Source organism: Oncorhynchus kisutch, linkage group LG29 (assembly GCF_002021735.2).
Source record: "Oncorhynchus kisutch isolate 150728-3 linkage group LG29, Okis_V2, whole genome shotgun sequence".
NCBI lineage: Eukaryota > Metazoa > Chordata > Actinopteri > Salmoniformes > Salmonidae > Oncorhynchus > Oncorhynchus kisutch.
In genome coordinates this window covers 28,482,736-28,504,423 of record NC_034202.2, presented here as the reverse complement: position 1 = coordinate 28,504,423, position 21,688 = coordinate 28,482,736, and the positions used below count along the sequence as shown (strand labels likewise).

Here is a 21,688-nt window from a genome sequence, read left to right as displayed (position 1 = left end):
GTATTATTTTGATCACCACCCTGTTGAAAGGCTGCTTAATGTATCTCCTCTTCACCACTAGATGGCACCAGGGCCATGTACACTGAATACAAATATAAATGCAACATGCAACGATTTCACTGTTACTGTTCATATAAGGAAACCAGTCAATAGAAATAAATGCATTAGGCCCTAATCTATGGATTTCACATGACTGGGCAGGGACGCAGCCATGGGTGGGCCTGGGAGGGCAAAGGCCCATTTCCTAGGGATCCAGGGCCCAGCCAATCAGAATGAGTTTTTTTTCCACAAAAGGGACAGAAATACATGTTGGGTTTATATTTTTGTTCAGTATATATGTATTTAGAGACTTGGGCCAATGTGGTTTCTGCATTTATGATGCATTTGCATGACACTTCAACATTCTATGGCAGCCATGTTAGCTCCTCATTAACATTACATGGGGAATATTTAACGCTATTTAACTGAATGACTAAAATTCTAAAAGTGAACCTAACTTTCTAAATATGTGTCTCTGGATGGCACCATTAGCCCAACTTGTTTTTTTTTCTCTTCAATGTACCACACCTCACAAATATAACCCAATGGGAGGTCACTAGAGTTAAGCCACTTCAAACCCATATGATTCAGGATGTCTCCACCCCCTTTTTAATTGAAAGTCCTGTGGTTGAGTCTTCCTCTGCATTCTGCATACACATACTGTAAGAGGGGCTGACCATAATGACCTAAATGTAAAGATAAGAAAGTGGACAAAAATAGGGAACAAAGCAAAAGTCTGTAGAGGGAATGGAGAGGACCGGGAAGGAGATGGAGAGAGTCATGCTTGGGGCCGGGCTCTGAGCCCAGCAGGTGATCAGGGGTAGATGTGTACCCTACTGGGCAAGAAGCTTGGTCTGGCACTGAGAGGAGAGACTGCTGGGGGGAAAAAGTAATGAATGGGAGTAGACACACACACATGCGTGCACGCCCGGCGTGCACACACATACAGAAAAAAGGACTGACTGGAATCAGAAAAGCGTAGCGACAGATTTTTGCTAATAAACATCTGATGATTGCCTATATATCTTCTACAAATAGTTTCTGTTTCTCAGTCTCATATCTCTTCTGATAATCTACTTGAAGGAGACTGACTATAAACGGTTTTGTGAACACAAGGTAACTTCTAACTTCCCTCCTCTCCTTATCAACCCCAATTGTAGGTGGAATTTATGTTTGTTCATCAGTTTCTCCTCTCGCAAATTGTCCAAAGAGGTGGAAGATTAATTTTTGTTCAGCTGAGTGAGTATGTGGGATAGGAGATCAACCAGTAGGTCTAAATCTCTGACAGGTTAGGCTCCTCCTCCTCCCCTGGCTGTTCCCATGGCTGCGGGGCTGCCCCCCCCCCCCCCCCTGCTGGGCCCTGATCCCAGACAGGCTAGCATCTCAGCAGGGGCACAATTACTGCAGGCTCCAGCCTGTCACCACTACCACCACCATGGCTGATGCCTCTGCTCATATGACGGGTGTCCTCAGAAGGGTGCTACGGAGGGCAAAGAGGATGATTGTGGTGGAGAGGAAGGTGGAGAACAGGGAAGATGAAGATTAGGGGACATTTTGAAAAAACAAATCTATGTTAAAAATATGACAACCAAATTGGTGTGATATTACTGAGGGGAGAACTTGATATTGGTGAGGGTATCTACCAATAAGCAGGGCTAGAGCCGACCGGAAGTCAGTTGACATGGCTCTCCTTAGAAAACAACACAGGACCAGACTCTCACAAAGATGACACAGACATTTGCGTGACAAAGGGCAGTTGGAAACTGCTTATGGGTTGATCCTCTTAGAACGTACTCGTAGCTAAGCCAGCAGATATAGACTAATAGAGCTGAAGGGTAGGCTGAAAAGGTGAGGAGTGTTGTGTGCCCGTTCATGGCGCACAGTAAAATAAATACCTGCAAAAGACAATATATGAGTGGTGCAGTGCATGGGTTTAAATATAGGTTCTCTCTGCCAACATGCTTATCATCAGAAGGCATTTTATTAACCCTCAAGCTACCGACTGGGGTCATTTTGACCCCAGAGGCATTTTTTTAACATCATAGTCCAAAGGTGGTTTATTCAACTCCTCTAATTTTTCCTGATTTTGTCAATCAACTTGTTCTTAACAAATCTAAATCATTGTTTAGTGTTTTTGTATCAATTTGAACTGTATCAATAAAAATGCTCCTGATTCCGCCTATATAATATGGTCAATTATATTACCTTTATTTGAATCTAGGTTTCTCTGGAGACAGAATTACATGTTATCCATACCAGGAGAGGATAGTGATTTTGACCAGATAGACAGATCACCTGCAGCAATATAACGCCCCATGTATTCGCCTAAGGTCGTACTTCTCTTATGACTGTGTACAAAAACCAAACCTTATTTTTGTTCATATAAAAATCTTCCAATGGTATACAAAATCTTTTAAGTCACTTTAAAGTGACTAAAATAATTTGGGCATGTTTTTTTAAGCATGTTGCCATAGCCCATCCCACTCCCATTGTTTCACCAACAGCGATGCTAATGCTGGCTGTGGGTTAAGGAAATAAAGACAACTAAGCCATATTTTTGGTCAATGTCTATCAGAATCACTTTTTGTAAATATAATTAAGTATATTTCACATAGGCAGTCGTTTTTACCAAAAAACATGTATATTTACTTAAGAATTCTGAAAAATGTAATGATACAATCAAATTATGGTCAATTACCTTCTTAGTTCTAATGTGGATGGCACTTTGGGAAAAAGCTGCACATTATATGAAGGAAACATTCCTATTGTCATATGACAGAATTTGAAAATGAATGGTAATTTTGCTAAAATAACAGTCTGTTTTGGTCATTTTTTTGTTTCAGATAACATTATTTACATGTCTAAGGATGTTTTGATAACTAATACATTGATATTTTGCTGTGATTGTTCCTTTTTCAATAGTTTCTTCTTGGGGTCAAAATGACCCCAGTTGGTAATCGATGTACAGTATGTAAAATATGTTGGTAGCGTGACGGTTAATCTGATAAAAGATATACTGATATTTCAACACAATTTGTTCATTTGCTACGCCAGTGATATCTAATAGCCTATATTGAGAGCAGATTTGTGTACAGATCCACACATAATGTACAGCATCATCATGATAAATAAACTGGGAAAAACTAAATCAAAGTCTTACCAATTTATTGGTAATTTGGGATACACGGCAGTACATAGATAGTATCAATTTCAACAAATCAACAAACTGTGAATTAAATGCCACATTTTGAATATAGGTCAGATTTATGTAACTTATTTTATGCTTTCTGTTATTTATTTCACTTTGCCTTGATCTATGTTTTTTTACGTTTAGCTTTCATTAAAAAAAAGTTAGTTCGGCTAACTGAACAACATATACCAGATGTATTTAAATTGCCTGTTTAAAATATTTTCCTTGATGTTCCACTGAACACTTTAAGAATAGTTTGTGTCTTCTGGGCCGTAAAGGATTGTCAACTTTACTTTGTCCTCAAATGCTGGATCTTGTAAATCATTTAGCAAAGGGTAGGCTACCACTCCAAAATCCAACACCTAAAAAATAAAAGCCCCCAAATCTATACAAGTGTATCTAGTTATTAGATTCAACATCACTCATAATAAAAAGGTACAAAATGTCCATAAACATGTTTTTCATTGAAGTGTTGACTAAAGCTGCATGCCTAAATCATATTGATTTATATATAACCACTTATATCCGTAAATTTATACAACATTACAATAAACTGCAACAAAAAATACAATTGTATGAATTATATTGTAAACAGTATATTTTGAGATAGAGAAATTAAGAAATACATTTTTATATTGTTCTTTGCAAAAGGCAACATTCCATGTGGATGACAGTAGGCCCATCTTTTTCTGTCTTAAAACTGATTCTGAAATCAGAGTTCAAATCTAGCAACACATGAAAATACTGTTTTACTCTAATAATTCATTTCCTCCTTGATCTGTTTCCTTTTTTTCTCTCTAAAGTTACTTCCTTTCTTTTTATGCACTTTATGGTTTCTATATGTTCCTTTTGATGATTCATTTCGTATGTCTTTCTTCCATTCATGTATTAATTAACCTACTCTTCTACATTTGCACACACTGTACATAGATTTTTATATTTTTATTTTATATTGTGTTATTGACTGTAGGTTTGTTTATGTGTAACTCTGTGTTGTTGTTTTTGTCGAACTGCTTTGCTTTATCTTGGCCAGGTCGCAGTTGTAAATGAGAACTTGTTCTCAACTGGCCTACCTGGTAAAATAAACGGGTGGGGGGGGGTCTTTGTCCATTTATCAGTAGGCTTATATGGAGGCCTATCTATGAATGTAAAGGCTTTGGTGTAGTGGGCCACATTTTCATCTGTAAATCAGTAGTAAATGTGCAGTATTTTCCAAGGATCAGACTTTTCCTAACATTAGGGAGGCTATTGAACAAACATCACTCCAATTGGATTGCATTTGCTCTGCATTTTATGAAGGTGTATTTACAGCTCAACACTAAGGCAATGCATAGGCCGACGCTGTGTTTTCTGAACTTTTGTTGAAAACTGAGCAAACCTATGCTATGGGCCTGAATTCCTGCCTACCGGCTACAATTTAATTGAAATGACGTGGAAAAAACGTTGTTTCAACCAGTGTGCCCAGTGGGTAATTATATAAACATTTACTGTTCTCACTTGGACTGTTAACTCTAACCGTTTCAAACGTACCATTCAATCAAATTGGATGAGAGATCCTCTTTAAATATTGACGTATGATGTTTGACCAGCATGGATGGTTTTGTCGAGTCTTCGATGGTTGAGGACATAGGTCTACACGGAGCAGGTGGCGTGGATGACTCATATCCAGAGGTTCCTGTTGGGGAGGTCCCTGAGCTTTGAGATTCGTGAACCTGTAAAGTGAGAACATTTATTGTAGATGTGATAACTCAAAAGGGTATTTTTTGATTGCTCAAGGATATGTAGCCGAGTCCTTCAGTTTTTTCCATAGCCTATATTTTGTGTGTTTTCTTTCAATTGCATATAACAATGTAGAATCCTTTGATTTATATATACTACGTCATATAAATATAGGTCATATACGCTGGCATTTTTCACCAGAAAAGATGGCTTGCCTTCGAGTGTTTCCTCAGAGAGCTGGGATGAGTGTAGGCCTTGTCGCACAGCTTGCAGATGTATGGCTTGTCTGAGGTATGTACGTGCATGTGTTTTTTTCTGTCGCTGCTATTTGCGAACCGCCTGTCACAGCCTTCGAAATGGCATTTGAAGGGCTTCTCACCTGCCAAAGAAAATTAGTAATTTTAATGTAGAAATTAATTTCATAAATTGCAATTGCGTTGTGCGTCAAAATTGCAGTTGGATAGGCCTATTGACTGGTAGTTAGTCAAAGTTAGACCCATAGCAGTCTTAAAACAGAGAGCATTGTAACTTCAACCAGTTTCATATAACACATTACATATTGTGTTAGGCCTGTTGATTTAATAGAATGTAGGGCTGGCTCATTACCTGTATGAATCCTTTTATGTATTTTCAAATTTTCCGACCTGGCAAATATTTTCCCACAACCATGAAACGGACAATTGAATGGCCTTTCTCCAGTGTGTACACGAATGTGGTTGACTAATTTATACTTTGCTTTAAAAGATTGGCCTTCTCTCGGACAATCCTCCCAAAAGCAAGTATGATGACCCTGGTCTGGACCGCCGACGTGATCCATGGAGAGGTGCGTAACCAGTTCAAACAAGGAGCAGAACATCTTGCCGCACGTTTTTTGGGGTTGATTTGTCTGATTCTCAGCTATCCATTTACAGGTGACATCCTGCTTAGAGGGCTGTCGCATGTATCGACAGAAAGCACCGTTACCATTCTGTGTTGCTACTCTCATACCCATCTCCACATTGGGATCAAAGTGAAGCTGGGTAGCACTGACGTGTGGGTGAGGACTGGAGACAGGTTGATGCGGATCTGCTCCCACGTATATGTCTCCCTGTGAACCCACATGCGCCCTGCGGTTCGCTGTGTATCCATTTGGGGATGCGCTCTGGTCGTATATAGATGGAAATAGAGGGTGCATCGGGTTTTCAGAGATCATCAGGGGCATTCGCAAACTTTCTGTTGAGGTGCGGCTGAAAAATCCGTGTTCCGCATCCCTTGTTGCTATATCGACAATGTCTGAAGTGCGATACCTGATCGAAAAATCCATGGAGTCAATAGCTCTATATTCATGTGAACCGAAGTGACCGCCGTAGTGGTTTTGGAGCGCAGCTGCGTATTCGGAGACTTGGGGAATAAACGGGGACTTCTGTGTCGCGGCAACGTCTTGACACGGGGTGCTTAGATTGAAGGCTACTAAGTGAGAGGTCTCTCCATACGGGCTGATCCCTAACCGAAGGTCTTTGCCCACCGATTCAAGATGTCTTGGCATTCCAACGCCCCGACACCAAGCGCAGAGAATTGCGCATCGTGGTCAATGAGCTTGGTTCTTGAAGCACCGATATAACTTATGTAAAGAAGTACATAACCCTTTTACAGCTTTCTAGCGGCCAAGTGTCCATAATGTGCGAAAATCATATGTACGCTTCCATTCTGTTAAATGTATAGGTTAAACCACAATTCCTTGAAATCCCAAGTTTTTTAGAGGGCACAAAAAATGTGAGAGGTCAAACTCCCACCCTTTTCGATTGCGTGGGCTACAGGCTAGGCTAGTCGATGTATTCGGTCGATTCAAGTCAATCACTCCGCCCAAATACGACACCAGCAGCAACCAAACAGTAACCAATGACATCCAAGATAACCTTTAGGCACGTGATTTTCGTACAGTGAATTAATTGAAAAGCCATTTCCTCATTGGCAGACTGCATCTATACGTAGAAAGCGTCTGTAGTAACATCAAACCCGTCAAGCTGTCGTATTTCTTGTCTATCAAAAAGTGTAGCCTTATTCTCCTGGGTTCTATGACTTTCCTGGGCGTCGTTGCTATACCCTTGACATTGCCTAATTACCACCACTATACTGCTTTAGATTGGCAATGTTTGGGAATTTAATTATAGTGTATTCAACCAAATCTGCACTGCAGTATTTTGGCCGTAGCTTCCCCTGCATGATTTACCAGGCAGGTTGTTATGGTCCATGCACAAGTAAATGCCTCCAAATAATACAACTAGCCTATATGTGTGTGCTTTGCCAAATTATGCATAAAAATAGCTTATTACACTTGACCTGTACAGGCAAACTTCAATGTCACGTAAAAACTGTAGTGTAGGCCTATTTGAAACAGGCTAACTGAACGGTAATGTTTCTGTGTAGCCTACTGTACATGTGCCTAAAGGCTGAAACGTTTCAGGGATTTTGTATTATCTTTTCGAATGAAGGCTATATCTTATATTTATCTCAATAATCACTTATGTTTCAGAACAATTGTATTCGGTTTTGCTTCCAGATGTAGCATTGGTTACAATGGTGGGCTATAACCCAGTTTTCAGACATTTAAAATTAAAACAAACGAAAGAAAGGTTGGGCTAATGCGGTTCGCCTGTAGAATTACTACAACTTGGCAATCAGATGTTGTTCTCACGTCATAAGTAGGCCTAATTGACCAAAGACTTTCAAACTATTATAACTTTCCTTGACAGGGGATTCGAGCGACAGAAGGTTAGGCCTCATTTAGCTTATGTGTTTGCAAACGGCCTTAAGCGCCAAGGGTTTGGCAAGGCGTTTGAAGCCACTGCCAATAATCAGTCACGGATCGGGTTGGAGCATGTGGAGGCCCTCCCCAGGTAGCCAATCACATGGAGTAGTCTAACAGATGCAGCAAACAGGAGCTCTAAATAAATACAAATAAATAAACTACAAGGTAATTTTTCATGAAGGAAAATGTATTTGTGGCAGTGAAATACGTTTTACTTAAGCGAAGCTGTGAAATATAGCCTAGTCAATGTTAAATATTAAAATATCTGGTCTTATTTCTTTGATTGACTACTATATCAACCTTTTTACTTTGATAGCGTTAGATCGCATATTTCATCACGAATAACTAGACTACTACACTTTTAAGGAATATGTGTGTTGAACAATGGAGGCTGGTGTAGTAGAGGGAGGGACTGTTTTATACATAGTTGCCTTCAGTGGGAGACTACATAGTAGTAAGTAGCCCATAAGTACAAGTAGCAGTACAATGCAGTAGTAAAATGTAATGTTTTAGGTAGGCCATGGGTTAGCTATAGTAAATGGGTTCGCTACTGTAGTTTGGTCAGTGAGTGTGGGGGTAGTTTAGTGGGGTGATCTATGCGACACAGTCTTATGTGGTTCCCCCATTGCTATAATTTGATTTAATAGAATATATTTCTGTTCTGATTTCAAATTTGAAAAGTAGAGAAGCAGACTAAGATTTCATACACTCTAAGTTGCTTCTCAAGTTGTTGGAAAAGTGGAGAGAAAGTAATTGATGTGTTTACTAAAACAGCTGTATTGTTGGATTTGTAGAAGCTATTTGCATTTTGATTTCAGATCTAAATCAAGTCAAAATCGAATCAAGGTTTTTTGTGGCATACACAGATTAGCAGCTGTTAAAGCAGGTGCAGGGAAATGCTTGTGTTTCTAGCTCCAGCAGTGCAGTAAATATCTAACAGTACAATACTAATACACAAATAATCTACAACAACAAAAAAGAAACACGCTATATCAGAGTCCGGAATATAAATACATATAGACAGTATGGACAATACACAAGTAGGAAAAAGGAATGTACTGCAATAGTTATGTGTATGAGCTATGTCAAGAACACAGTATTTACATATAAACCCGAGAAAACGATTAACGTAATTTTCAAAGATCAAATTACATTTCAACAAGATAATGATGCAGGAATGAGAATCTTATCTGTTTAAAACTACAGAAATGATTTCAGAGTCATAAACATTATGTAAACACTACTATACTAAGGTGCATGGCAGGGTACCGGGTGGAAGGCCGATTAGTGATGAATGTTCAGAAGTCTGATGGCCTGGAGATAGCTGTTTTTAGGTATCTCAGTCACAGCTTTGTAGATGTCCTTGTGTGCAGGCAGTGTGCCCCCTGGTGATGTGTTGGGCTGAACGCACCACCCTCTGGAGAGCCCTGTGGTTGCAGGCGGTGCAGTTGCCGTACCAGGCGGTGATACAGCCCGACAGAATGCTCTCGATGGTGCATCTGTAGAAGTTCATGAGGGAAAAAGCAGATACCCTTTATGCAAGTTCTTGGGAAAGTGGCCAAAAACAGCAGTGGTTTCTAAAAGTTGAAATAAAATGTAGTTGATGTGATTACTAAAACAGCTGTATCAATGGATTAGTAAAATGTCAGATTTGATACCCTCTAGGTTAACCTTCTACTGCACTGGCTACACAGAGTGATTATTGGTAGTCAAACATATCTACTTTGAAACAAAAGTATACACCACACACACATGGTTATGGGCTTAAATAAAAGAAGACACCTGTACCATGTCAGATATAGAAATGTGTTAAATTTTGAGTTTGCATCCCAATAATACACTTTATATACACATCACAGAAGACTGAAGTATAACAAAACTGTTTGATATAGAAATACCGGATTTGTCGATTTAAAAAAAAAAGAAAATAAAAAAAGTATTATTTATGAAATTATAAAAAAATATGAATAACATTCCATCCATGAGGCCAAAGAGGGCACTTTTGGTCAGTGACTGGAGGAAAAGGCTACCTTGTTGGGAAAGTGGTCAAAGTAGCTGATGTGTGTCATAAATCACAATGTTTACTCCTTGTCTAATGCTTAGAATGTACTCCACCAGTGCTATAATTTGTCAGTTTTGAATGTTCTATTGCAGTTGTTAATTCAACAGTGGGAAGTTAGCTTAATGAAAGTAGTTAGTGCGGTTCCTAAAACAGCTGTACCTCTTTTAGTAGAACACAATTCTCTTCTGATTTTAATAGCGGAGAAGAAGACCAATATGTCATACCCTCTAAGTTTTTGCTTGTTGTAAAAGTAGTTGATTTGTGTTAAAAGTAAATGTTTACAGTGAATCAAATGTTGGAAGTCATGGGAGTTTACAACAAGGACTTTAGAACGTTGAAGAAATCCCATTAAAGTACATTTTTGGGGGTTTTAGAAGGACAAAGAGTTAAAAGTATTAATGTTTTCAAATACACACTATTCCAGAACGTTCTGCATGTTTTAAAGTTTGAATTGCGTTTTTAGGCTAGTGTAAGAGCAGTAGGGGAGAGCGAGGTAAGTTGTCACATGGGTAAGTTGTCAAACTGTTCATACCTCCAACACTAGAGGCGCTATCTCAAAAATCCAATAGCTACTTTGTGTGACTACATGTTCTATGGTCAACGTCACTCTGAGGTGAGCACAAGTTTCTTATTTTTCCCCTTCAAAAGAATAGAATTGGCACTTTACATTTTATGCAATAAAACTTTGATAGGTGTGAATGTTCAAAAGAATAATTTTGCACTGAGTAGAGGAGACAATAACGTGTATTTTGATACTTTAGCTGCAGTCCTATGTTGAGCCAACCTTGAGAATTAGCCAACATTAGCACACATGTCAGTTTGGGGCAAGTTGTCTCAATGACCTTGGGGAAAGTTGTCTCAATGACCTTGGGGCAAGTCTTCACTTGTGACAACTTGCCCCAGTATACATAGACACACAGAACATGCTCAAAAAACATTGTGACATTGTGTAATCAGCTCTGATAATAGTATGAAATGTTACTGTAAAGCGATTATTGTATATACACGTGTAGTTTAGAGCAGCAGACATATCCCTGGACTACACAAGACAGGCTCTGGCGTGTGTGTGTGTCTACTAACACACTACCTGCCTACTGTATCAGACAGTATACACACACATCTCCATACAGTGTCATGCATTTAGTGTGGTGTTATGAATTGCATTGTGGTAACAAGGATAGTAGACAGGGAAGTGGGGGTAATAAGCCTGTAATGAATATGTCATTGCAATGAGGACATTCTTTTTTGAAGGAAAGAAGAAAGGAAGGAAGGAAAGATGGAAAGAAAGAGGGGAAGGAAAGACAGATGGTTAGAAATGATAAAAGAAAGACAGAGAATGGCAGCACACCACCTGCCATAATGTTAAAGACAGTGAGGCAGGTGAAGTTGCAGAACAAATCAATCAGGAGTACAGTGAAGGATTTTGACATAAATTACCGTACTCTGACTCGGTATTGTCAAAAGGTTACCAAAGAAGAAGTTGACAGAAAGACAGCCATGCCAACAACAGTGGTTGGCTATACAAAGCCACGGATGTTTTTTTCACATGATTTGGAGATGCAGCTTGTTCAGTATATTACGAGGTCAGCTGACATGTATTTTGGTCTGTCGACTTGCCTACCAGTTTGCTGTGGCACATCAGCTGAAGTTCACACTAATGTGGGCAGAAAAAGAGAAGGCCAGCTCGGAGTGGTTTACAGGCTTCTTAAAGTGTCACCCAACGCTTTCACTGAGAAAGCCAGAGGCAACTAGCCTTGCCAGTGCAAGTAGCTTCAACAGAGAAAATGATAATGCTTTTTTCAACAATGTAGCAGAAGTGCTACAGAAATATCAATTTGGACCAGGAGACATATGGAATGTCTTTTTTTTGTTGTTGAATTTTTACCCCTTTTTTCTCCCCAATTTCGTGGTATCCAATTGTTAGTAGCTACTATCTTGTCTCATCGCTACAACTCCCGTACGGGCTCGGGAGAGACGAAGGTTGAAAGTCATGCGTCCTCCGATACACAACCCAACCAAGCCGCACTGCTTCTTAACACAGCGCGCATCCAACCCGGAAGCCAGACGCACCAACGTGTCGGAGGAAACACCGTGCACCTGGCAACCTTGGTTAGCGCGTACTGCGCCCGGCCCGCCACAGGAGTCGCTGGTGCGCGATGATACAAGGACATCCCTACCGACCAAGCCCTCCCTAACCCAGACGACGCTAGGCCAATTGTGCGTCGCCTGGCCGGTTACGACAGAGCCTGGGCGCGAACCCAGAGTCTCTGATGGCACAGCTGGCACTGCAGTACAGCGCCCTTAACCACAGCGCCACCCGGGAGGCCCGTCAATGAAAATGGGGTGAACACTGTACATAAACCTGACAAAGTGGTGTTCAGACGTGGATTCAAACAAGTAGGGTCACTGACCTCCGCTGAAAGGGGAACCCTCGTCACACTGGCCTGTGCTGTCTCAGCCACAGGGAATAGTATTCCTCCATATTATATATTCCCCCGTGTCAACTTCCGCGATCACTTTCTGATCAATGGGCCACCTGGCAGCAAAGCAGGGACAAATCCCTCGGGTGGATGAAAGATGTGCACTCTGTTGACTTCCTGAAATATTTTGTTTACTCCTTTTGGACCAGACCACAAGTCTCATCTATCCATTGATGGACTCAATTATGCCAAAGGAAATGGCATAATTATGCTGTCGTTCCCACCACATTGCTCTCATCGGCTTCAACCCTTAGACAGGTCTGTCTACGGGCCGCTAAAGTGGCACATCAACACCGCGTGTGATGCCTGGATGAGGAAGACTGTCAATTTATGACATTCCTGGGATTGTGGCAATCGCCTACCCTCTGGCTGCAACCCCCTTGAACATTCAGGCTGGCTTTAGGGTGGTTGGGGTACAACCTTACAACAGGGATGTATTTCTGGAAACCGAGTTTGCGACATCCTACGTTACAGATTGCCCCATTCAGAACCCAACCCTACCAGGCCCCAGCACCAACCCTACCAGGTCCCAGTACCAAGCCTGCCCTGCCAGGCCCCAGCACCAACCTGCCAGGTCCCAGCACCATTTCAGCCCTGCCAGGCCCCAGCACCAACCCTGCCATGCCAGGCCCCAACACCATTCCAGCCCTGCCAGGCCCCAGCACCATTCCAGCCCTGCCAGGCCCCAGCACCATTCCAGCCCTGCCAGGCCCCAGCACCATTCCAGCCCTGCCAGGCCCCAGCACCATTTCAGCCCTGCCAGGCCCCAGCACCAACCCTGCCCTGCCAGGCCCCAGCACCATTCCAGCCCTGCCTAGCACGAGCTCAGACACAGACCTGCCCAGTTCTTATGCTAGCACCAGCTCACCCTTGCCCAGCAAAGCCATTGCTGACAGCAGACTACCAACTCCAGAGGACACCCTGCCATATCCAAAAGCTGGCCCCTGAAAACCAGCTTGCAAAGGAAGAAAACGGTGCAAAACAGCAATTCTAACTGACATACCAGTGAACCAGGCACTAGAAATGGAAAAGAATAAGGCACAATCTAACTAAAGGCTGTTTCTGAAGAAAGGGAAGCAAGGGGGGGGTCAAAATCTGGATTTGCAAAGAACAAGAAGGTAGCTAAAAAATGAAAAAGCATAGAAGAGTCATCATCAGATGAAGAGGAGAGCTTCTGCCTCGTCTGTGTGGAGCCATTTCCAAACAGCCTTCCAAAGGAGACTTGGGTGAAGTGTGTGAGATGCAACAAATGGGCCCGTGATGCTTGCACCTCAGGCCAGGCAATCTGTGTGCCAGAACTGGGACTCTGAAGAGGAGTCTGATTAGTCAGATATGGATGTACGTCGTATAGGCTGTTACAAAACTGTGCATTAGTGCATTAAATGTGTTTAAATCTAATCAGATTGTATTTGTCACATACACATGGTTAGCAGATGTTAATGCGAGTGTAGCGAAATGCTTGTGCTTCTAGTTCCGACAATGCAGTAATTGTCACGCTCGCTATCCTCAAACTCCCTGTCATAAATCGACCAAGGCGCAGCGTGCATGTAGTTCCACATCTTTTAATGAAAGTGAAACCGAAACAACCAAAAAACAAACAGGTAAACAGCAAAGACCATGACGCAACCAAGGTGCACACGAACACACACAGAAAAATAATTACCCACAAAACACAGGTAGGAAAAGGTTACCTAAGTATGATTCTCAATCAGAGACAACGACAGACAGCTGTCCCTGATTGAGAACCATACCCGGCCAAAAACAAAGAAATACAAAAACATAGAAAAAATAACATAGAATGCCCACCCTAGTCACACCCTGGCCTAACCAAAATAGAGAATAAAAAGCCTCTCTATGGCCAGGGTGTGACAGTACCCCCCCCCCCCCCCCCCCCGCCCCCTCCCCCCAAGGGAGCCTCTGGATTGAGGGGCGCCTCTGGACTGAGGGGCGGCTCTGGCACCTCCGGACTGATGGGTGGCTCTGGCACCTCCGGGCTGACGGGCGGCTCTGGCGCCTCCGGACTGACGAGCAGCTCTGGCAGCTCCGAATGTTAGACTGCATAAACAGTGTGACAACATACCTCGCTAGCATTCAAAAGAAAAAGTCTGAAATATGTTGTACATTATTTAATGTGAGACTTTTGCTTTCACGAGTCTAACTAATAAAATGATGAATTAACTATCCAGGTAGCCTGGTCTGTAAACTTTTTTAATTCCTGAAAACAGAGCTACAATTTACAGTTTGGAAGGATTGGAAAAGTTAGGCTTAGTGCCTCAACCCATAGTCCCAGGGGAAAACAACCTGTGCCTGTGGTTGTTGTCTGGAAAAATGCATGGTTAAGGCCTTACAAATATTGTATACCAAACAAAGTTAAGTGCACTTTAAAGTTTCACATAAGATATATCCATGTAATTCTATGTTATCCACATATACAGTGGGGCAAAAAAGTATTTAGTCAGCCACCAATTGTGCAAGTTCTCCCACTTTAAAAAGATGATAGAGGCCTGTAATTTTCATCATAGGTACACTTCAACTATGACAGACAAAATGAGGGAAAAAAATCCAGAAAATCACATTGTAGGATTTTTTATGAATTTATTTGCAAATTATGGTGGAAAATAAGTATTTGGTCACCTACAAACAAGCAAGATTTCTGGCTCTCACAGACCTTTCTGGCTCTCACAGACCGGGTGGCACAACATTCTAAGGCACGGCATATCAGTGCAAGAGGTGTCACTATAGTCCCTTCTTTAAGAGGCTCCTCTGTCCTCCACTCGTTACCTGTATTAATGGCACCTGTTTGAACTTGTTATCAGTATAAAAAAACACCTGTCCACAACCTCAGACAGTCACACTCCAAACTCCACTATGGCCAAGACCAAAGAGCTGTCAAAGGACACCAGAAACAAAATTGTAGACCTGCATCAGGCTCGGAAGACTGAATCTGTAATAGGTAAGCAGCTTGGTTTGAAGAAATCAACTGTGGGAGCAATTATTAGGAAATGGAAGACATACAAGACCACTGATAATCTCCCTCGATCTGGGGCTCCACGCAAGATCTCACCCCATTCTTGATCACAAGAACGGTGAGCAAAAATCCCAGAACCACAAGGGGTAACACACTACGCCGCCAGGGACTAAAATCCTGCAGTGCCAGACGTGTCCCCCTGCTTAAGCCAGTACATGTCCAGGCCCGTATGAAGTTTGCTAGAGAGCATTTGGATGATCCAGAAGAAGATTGGGAGAATGTCATATGGTCAGATGGTCAACCTTTTGGTAAAAACTCAACTCGTCGTGTTTGGAGGACAAAGAATGCTGAGTTGCATCCAAAGAACACCATACCTACTGTGAAGCATGGGGGTGGAAACATCATGCTTTGGGGATGTTTTTCTGCAAAGGGACCAGGACGACTGATCCGTGTAAAGGAAAGAATGAATGGGGCCATGTATCGTGAGATTTTGAGTGAAAACCTCCTTCCATCAGCAAGGGCATTGAAGATGAAACGTGGCTGGGTCTTTCAGCATGACAATGATCCCAAACACACCGCCCGGGCAACGAAGGAGTGGCTTCGTAAGAAGCATTTCAAGGTCCTGGAGTGGCCTAGCCAGTCTCCAGATCTCAACCTCATAGAAAATCTTTGAAGGGAGTTGAAAGTCTGTGTTGCCCAGCAACAGCCCCAAAACCTCACTGCTCTAGAGGAGATCTGCATGGAGGAATGGGCCAAAATACCAGCAACAGTGTGTGAAAACCTTGTGAAGACTTACAGGAAACGTTTGACCTCTGTCATTGCCAACACAGGGTATATAACAAAGTATTGAGATAAACTTTTGTTATTGACCAAATACTTATTTTCCACCATAATTTGCAAATAAATTCATAAAAAATCCTACAATGTGATTTTCTGGATTTGTTTTCCCTAATTTTGTCTGTCATAGTTGAAGTGTACCTATGATGAAAATTAGAGGCCTCTCTCATCTTTTTAAGTGGGAGAACTTGCACAATTGGTGGCTGACTAAATACTTTTTTGCCCCACTCTATGGCTATTGATGATATCTGCATTTTCTGTGAAAAAGGTGACAATCTGTCTCACTTGTTCTTTGAATGTAAAATTTGTGTCAGAAATTTGGGAAAACCTTGCAAAATACTTATTTACCATTATGAACACTACCCGTGTTTTTGACATGAAGGATATAATATGTTACTATTGCAATGATAACAAGATCATTGAAATGATTGTGACTTGTTTTATTCTTGTTGCCAAATACTTTATACACAAACAAAAAATCCAAAATTCTATACCAAAATTACACATATTTTTGATTGAATTGAACTATCTTATTTAAACATTAACCCTAGTGAATAACAACAAGAATAACATCTTCCTGAATCATTATAATAAGATTTTTTCAGTGTGATTACAATTGCACTAGAATTGTTTATTTTTTGATTACTTCATTGATTTTTTTGTATGTTTTAACATGTTCTCGTTAATACCCGCGTTCTGTTTTGTATGATGTAACAATGTCAATTGTTGATCTGTATTTTTTTTAAATAAATATATAAATAATATTAAATAATAATATATAAGAGTTCTAAACCTGTGGTTACCTAGGTTACCCCATTGACTCACAGCAACAACAAAAAATGCAAACCCCATTTCCTTGTTTTCTGCTTGTTTTAGTCAGTTACAAAACTACATTTAAGAAAAGTACGTCATGTAAGACATGACTTTCCAACATTGCCTGCTCCGGAGCATTCTCAAGACTCAATAGTGTAATATTGTAGGGCTTCCTTCTCATGCATCTTTCCACGTTAGCCACGTGAGTGAGTTCTAGCTAGCTAGCTAGCTACCGACCGGAACATTAACGCTAGCAAATACTGCACAAACAAACTATACAGATACAAGTAGTGAGTGGAGTTACAAACGGACTATACTGAACAAGTTAAATGTCTTACCTGTAATGACATTTTAGTTACGTGTACTTAGACACCGGGTCCCCACAATTTCCCACGCCAAATAGCCTAAAGCTACAGGGCTCTTACACTTAGTCCCCTCCTGTACTCCCTGTTCACCCACAACTGCGTGATAAAACACAACTCCAACACCATCATTATGTTTGCTGACGACACAACAGTGGTTGGTCTGATCACCAACAATGATGAGACAGCCTATAGGGAGGCGGTCAGAGAACTGGCAGTGTGGTGCCAGGACAACAACCTCTCCCTCAATGTGAGCAAGACAAAGGAGCTGATCGTGGACTACAGGAAAAGGCAGGCCGAACAGGCCCCCATTAACATCAACAGGGCTGTAGTGGAGCGGGTCAAGAGTTTGAAGTTCCTTGGTGTCCACATCACCAACAAACTATCATGGTCCAAACACACCAAGACAGTCGTGAAGAGGGCAAGACAAAACTTCTTCCCACTCAGGAGACTGGAAAGATTTGGCATGGGTCCTCAGATCCTCAAATAGCTCTACAGCTGCATCACCGCCTGGTATGGCAACTGCTCGGCATCTGACCGTAAGGCTCTACAGAAGGTAGTGCATACGGCCCAGTACATCACTGGGGCCAAGGTTCCTGCAATCCAGGACTTATATAATAGGCGGTGTCAGAGGAAAGCCCATAAAATTATCAGAGACTCCAGTCGCCCAAGTTATAGACTGTTTTCTCTGTTACCACACGGCAAGGGGTACCGGAGCGCCATGTCTAAGACCAAAAGGCTCCTCAACAGCTTCTACCCCCAAGCCATAAGGCTGTTGAATAATTAATCAAATGGCCACCGAAATTACATGTTCCCCCCCATTTGTTTTGTACACTGCTGATACTCACTATTTATTACCTATGCATAGTCACTTCACCCCTACCTACATGTACAAATGACCTCAACACCTCCTGTACTCCCACACGCTGACTAGGTACCGGTACCCCCTGTATAAAGCCTCGTTATTGTTATTCTTATTGTGTTACTATTATTATTTATTTTTTACTTTAGTTTATTTGGTAAATATTATCTTAACTCTTCTTGAACTGCACTGTTGGTTAAGGGCTTGTAAGTAAGCATTTCATGTTAAGGTTGTATTTATGCTTGTTGTATTCGGCACATGTGACAAAGAAAGTTTGATTTGATTTGAATGACCGAATCAGTTCAAATTCCTCGTTCACTGGCCAAATTGATGGAATAGATCTAATGGAGGCACAGCACAAGGTGCACCTGTGTAATGAACATGCTGTTTAATTAGCTTCTTGATATGCCACACCTGTCAGGTGGATGGATTACCTTGGCAAAGGAGAAATGCTCACTAACAGGGATGTGAACTATTTTTGTGCACAACATTTGAGAGAAATAATCTTTTTGTGAGTATGGAACATTCCTGGGATCTTTTATTTCAGCTATGAAACATGGGACCAACACTTCACATGTTGCGTTAAATAAATATCATATTTTACAGGACAGTGTTTAACTTTCTGTGTCACAGTGTGTTTTCGTATTAACAGAAAGCAGAAGCAGCATCAATATTGAGCCCTAGAATCCCTATTAATGACTCTTTGACAATAGTATACAAGGTATAGAGTTACTAGCTATACTTACAACTTAGAAGCACTTTATGTAATTGACAGAAGAGAATAGATGAGTAAAATGGATGACAGAGTGAATAGGTGGTTGTTTGTCATTTTACGGAAGAAAATGGGAGATGTGAGAGAAGGCACATAGATTAGAAGCCTCTTCCAACACACAACAGGAGGGAAAAGCCTTGTTCGTACCTGCCGCTAACATGCAACCTTCTTATTGATCTTGTCCCGATGTTGTCCTGATCTTGTCCATTTGCAGTTATAAGATCTGATCAAAATCAGATCACAATGCGTCTTTTAATTGTCTACACCTGTCTAAAAATGTGGGCTCAATCAGAATGTCGACAACATCAGGACAAAGGACACATGTTAGAACCAGGTATAAACGTGGCTAGAGAGACAAAGCATTATGCCTCCTGTGGGCTACTCTACCTTCTGTATCTTTTTCCTTGAATGGTTATGATGAGAGGATGACGATGCTGTTCGCAGCACTCTTACAATGATAAAACCCTTAGTAGTCCAGCCAAGTTGTGGGTTTGGTTTCAATAGAAATAAATGAAGTCGTCACATTTACATGATGGCACGTATCATTTAATCTAATTTATATTCAATATATCCTGCCCTATTCAAAATCGGAGTAGGAAAAGGTTTATCAGAACAATAACATTCACATTGGAAGAGAGTGCCCTCTGCTGCATAGATAATGGCAGCACACCATGGTTGACGCAGCAATTTATCTTGAGTGCTGTACTCAATCTTAAGGCGTTAACACATTTTCTGTCCTGTCAAAATGGTTCCTGATAAATCCATCAGCACTTTCCTATAGAAGGTGTTGAGGAGGAAGCACCTTTAGCTGGGAGGATAGCACAAGCAGTGTCCATGTTTCCTTGTAAGTGTTGAGGTGAGGCAGATGAGAGAGGAGTTAGAGCAGTGGTTCCCAAACTTTTTCGGTTACTATACTACCAACTGAATTTTGCTCTGCCGCCCAGAGTAGCCCTGAAGAACCCCCTCATGTGCATTTTACCAGTAGGACTATGGTCTCGTGAGTCTTCTCAAGTACCCCATGTGGATAGGTCAAGTACCCCCAGGGGTCCTCGTACCCCTGGTTGGGAACCACTGGTTTGGAGGACCTGCTGCTTTATTTAATCACACTGTGTAGGAAAGACCAACCATGGCTGTCTGACTGTGTAAACAAAACCCCAGAGTTTCTTTCTCTATGTTCTGCCGTGAAAATTGATTCAGCCCAACTTAATTCTACCGTTGTTTTCAACAATGGCCGCTTGTGGCACTGACACATCTCAAACCAGAATGATATGGCTGTCCAGTGAGATTCCATAGCATTAAGATAATGACCCTGTTGGTGGGCTTTGTTGGCCTCTACAGACAGTTACCCAGATGGCATGAATCAAGCCCTGACTGCACACTCCAAAACTACCTCAGAAATCCTTAACAACCAGATGTCAAATACGCGCATTTACTGCACCTTTGAACAAGCGAATGAGCCCTCATAATCACACTGACTAACTGCAAGAAAAGGTGAAGAGGGAGAGGAGAGGAGAGGAGAGGAGAGGAGAGGAGAGGAGAGGAGAGGAGAGGAGAGGAGAGGAGAGGAGAGGAGAGGAGAGGAGAGGAGAGGAGAGGAGAGGAGAGGAGAGGAGAGGAGAGGAGAGGAGAGGAGAGGAGAGGAGAGGAGAGGAGAGGAGAGGAGAGGAGAGCCAAAGAGGTTAACCAATGAGGTTTACAAATGGGACAGGCTAATGTTACTATTCTAAAACAACGATGATATAAAAGGTACCCGTTCATTTATTTAAAAATAATCTTTTCTAAAACCAAGATGACAGGGATAGTGTCATATGATCAGGTTTGAAAGGTGTTGTTTTCTCATTGCTTAATAATTCATTAACAATAGAGAGGCAGGACAGTGTAAGTGCTTTCAGCAGAAATGTATTGTTTACTTGAACAAAACCTCAAGTCTCCATATTCTTCTGAAAGACCAATACCACTTACGGTATGTTGTTCTATCAGTAATTGTATTGTATTACTGAAGCAATTAATTAGTTGAGCTTGGACATTGTAGAAGTGCACAGATGACAATACCTTGTCCAGTCAGAATGCTTCTCCACATTAAATGGAACAACTTGGTCTCAGAGTATTTCATATTATTATGTACGTAATCCAAAACACTCTTTTGTGTGATATGTGATATGTTACATTTCGTATGGTATGTATTCCTTTGTGGATGTTCATCACGCATGTTACGTATTCCAATTTGTATGATATCTTACAAATTGCCATTCGTACAATATGCTATGCATTTGCAATACATATGATATGTTATGAATTCCAATTTGTTCTTCCTAACGTTAGCTAGGTGGCTAACATTAGCATAGCTAGGGGTTAGGGTTAGGGTTAAGGTTATGGTTAGGAGTTAAGTTAAAGGGTTAAGGTTAGGATTAGGGTTAGGGGAAGGGTTAACTAACATGCTAAGTAGTTGTAAAATGATTAAAGTTTTCCATTATGAAATTTGAACACGCAAACTTTGGATTGCTAGACAGTACCCTCCCCCCCGCGCGTGCGCCACAGTTCATGACACGAACAGTTCACACCCATCTTTTGCAGTTTTTAAGCTAATTTTATTGCAATTCTATACATTTTGCCATGTCTAATTTGTATTCATGGCATATTTGACTGACAAAAAAATTACATCATTATCTATGGGCTACAAAAACGACATAAAAAACATTAGCTGACATGGGATAGCTGATCTGGACATTTCTGACAAGTTATAAATAGCTCCTGTAGGTATGCATTGACTAACATCACAAGAGGAACTGATGATGC

The 21,688-nt window shown here is 41.3% G+C and overlaps 1 protein-coding gene across 1 annotated transcript; it reads right to left on the bottom strand.

The window, feature by feature from the left end:
• Positions 1-5,142: 5,142 nt before the first annotated feature.
• Positions 5,143-6,869, bottom strand: LOC109873862 (zinc finger protein ZIC 3-like). Its single transcript, XM_031809066.1, has 2 exons — positions 5,555-6,869; positions 5,143-5,327 (listed from the first exon to the last, which is right to left on the bottom strand). Exons 1-2 carry the CDS (start codon positions 6,471-6,473, stop codon positions 5,143-5,145), a joined length of 1,104 nt encoding a protein of 367 aa, XP_031664926.1. The 5' UTR covers positions 6,474-6,869.
• Between the last annotated feature and the right edge of the window lie 14,819 nt (positions 6,870-21,688).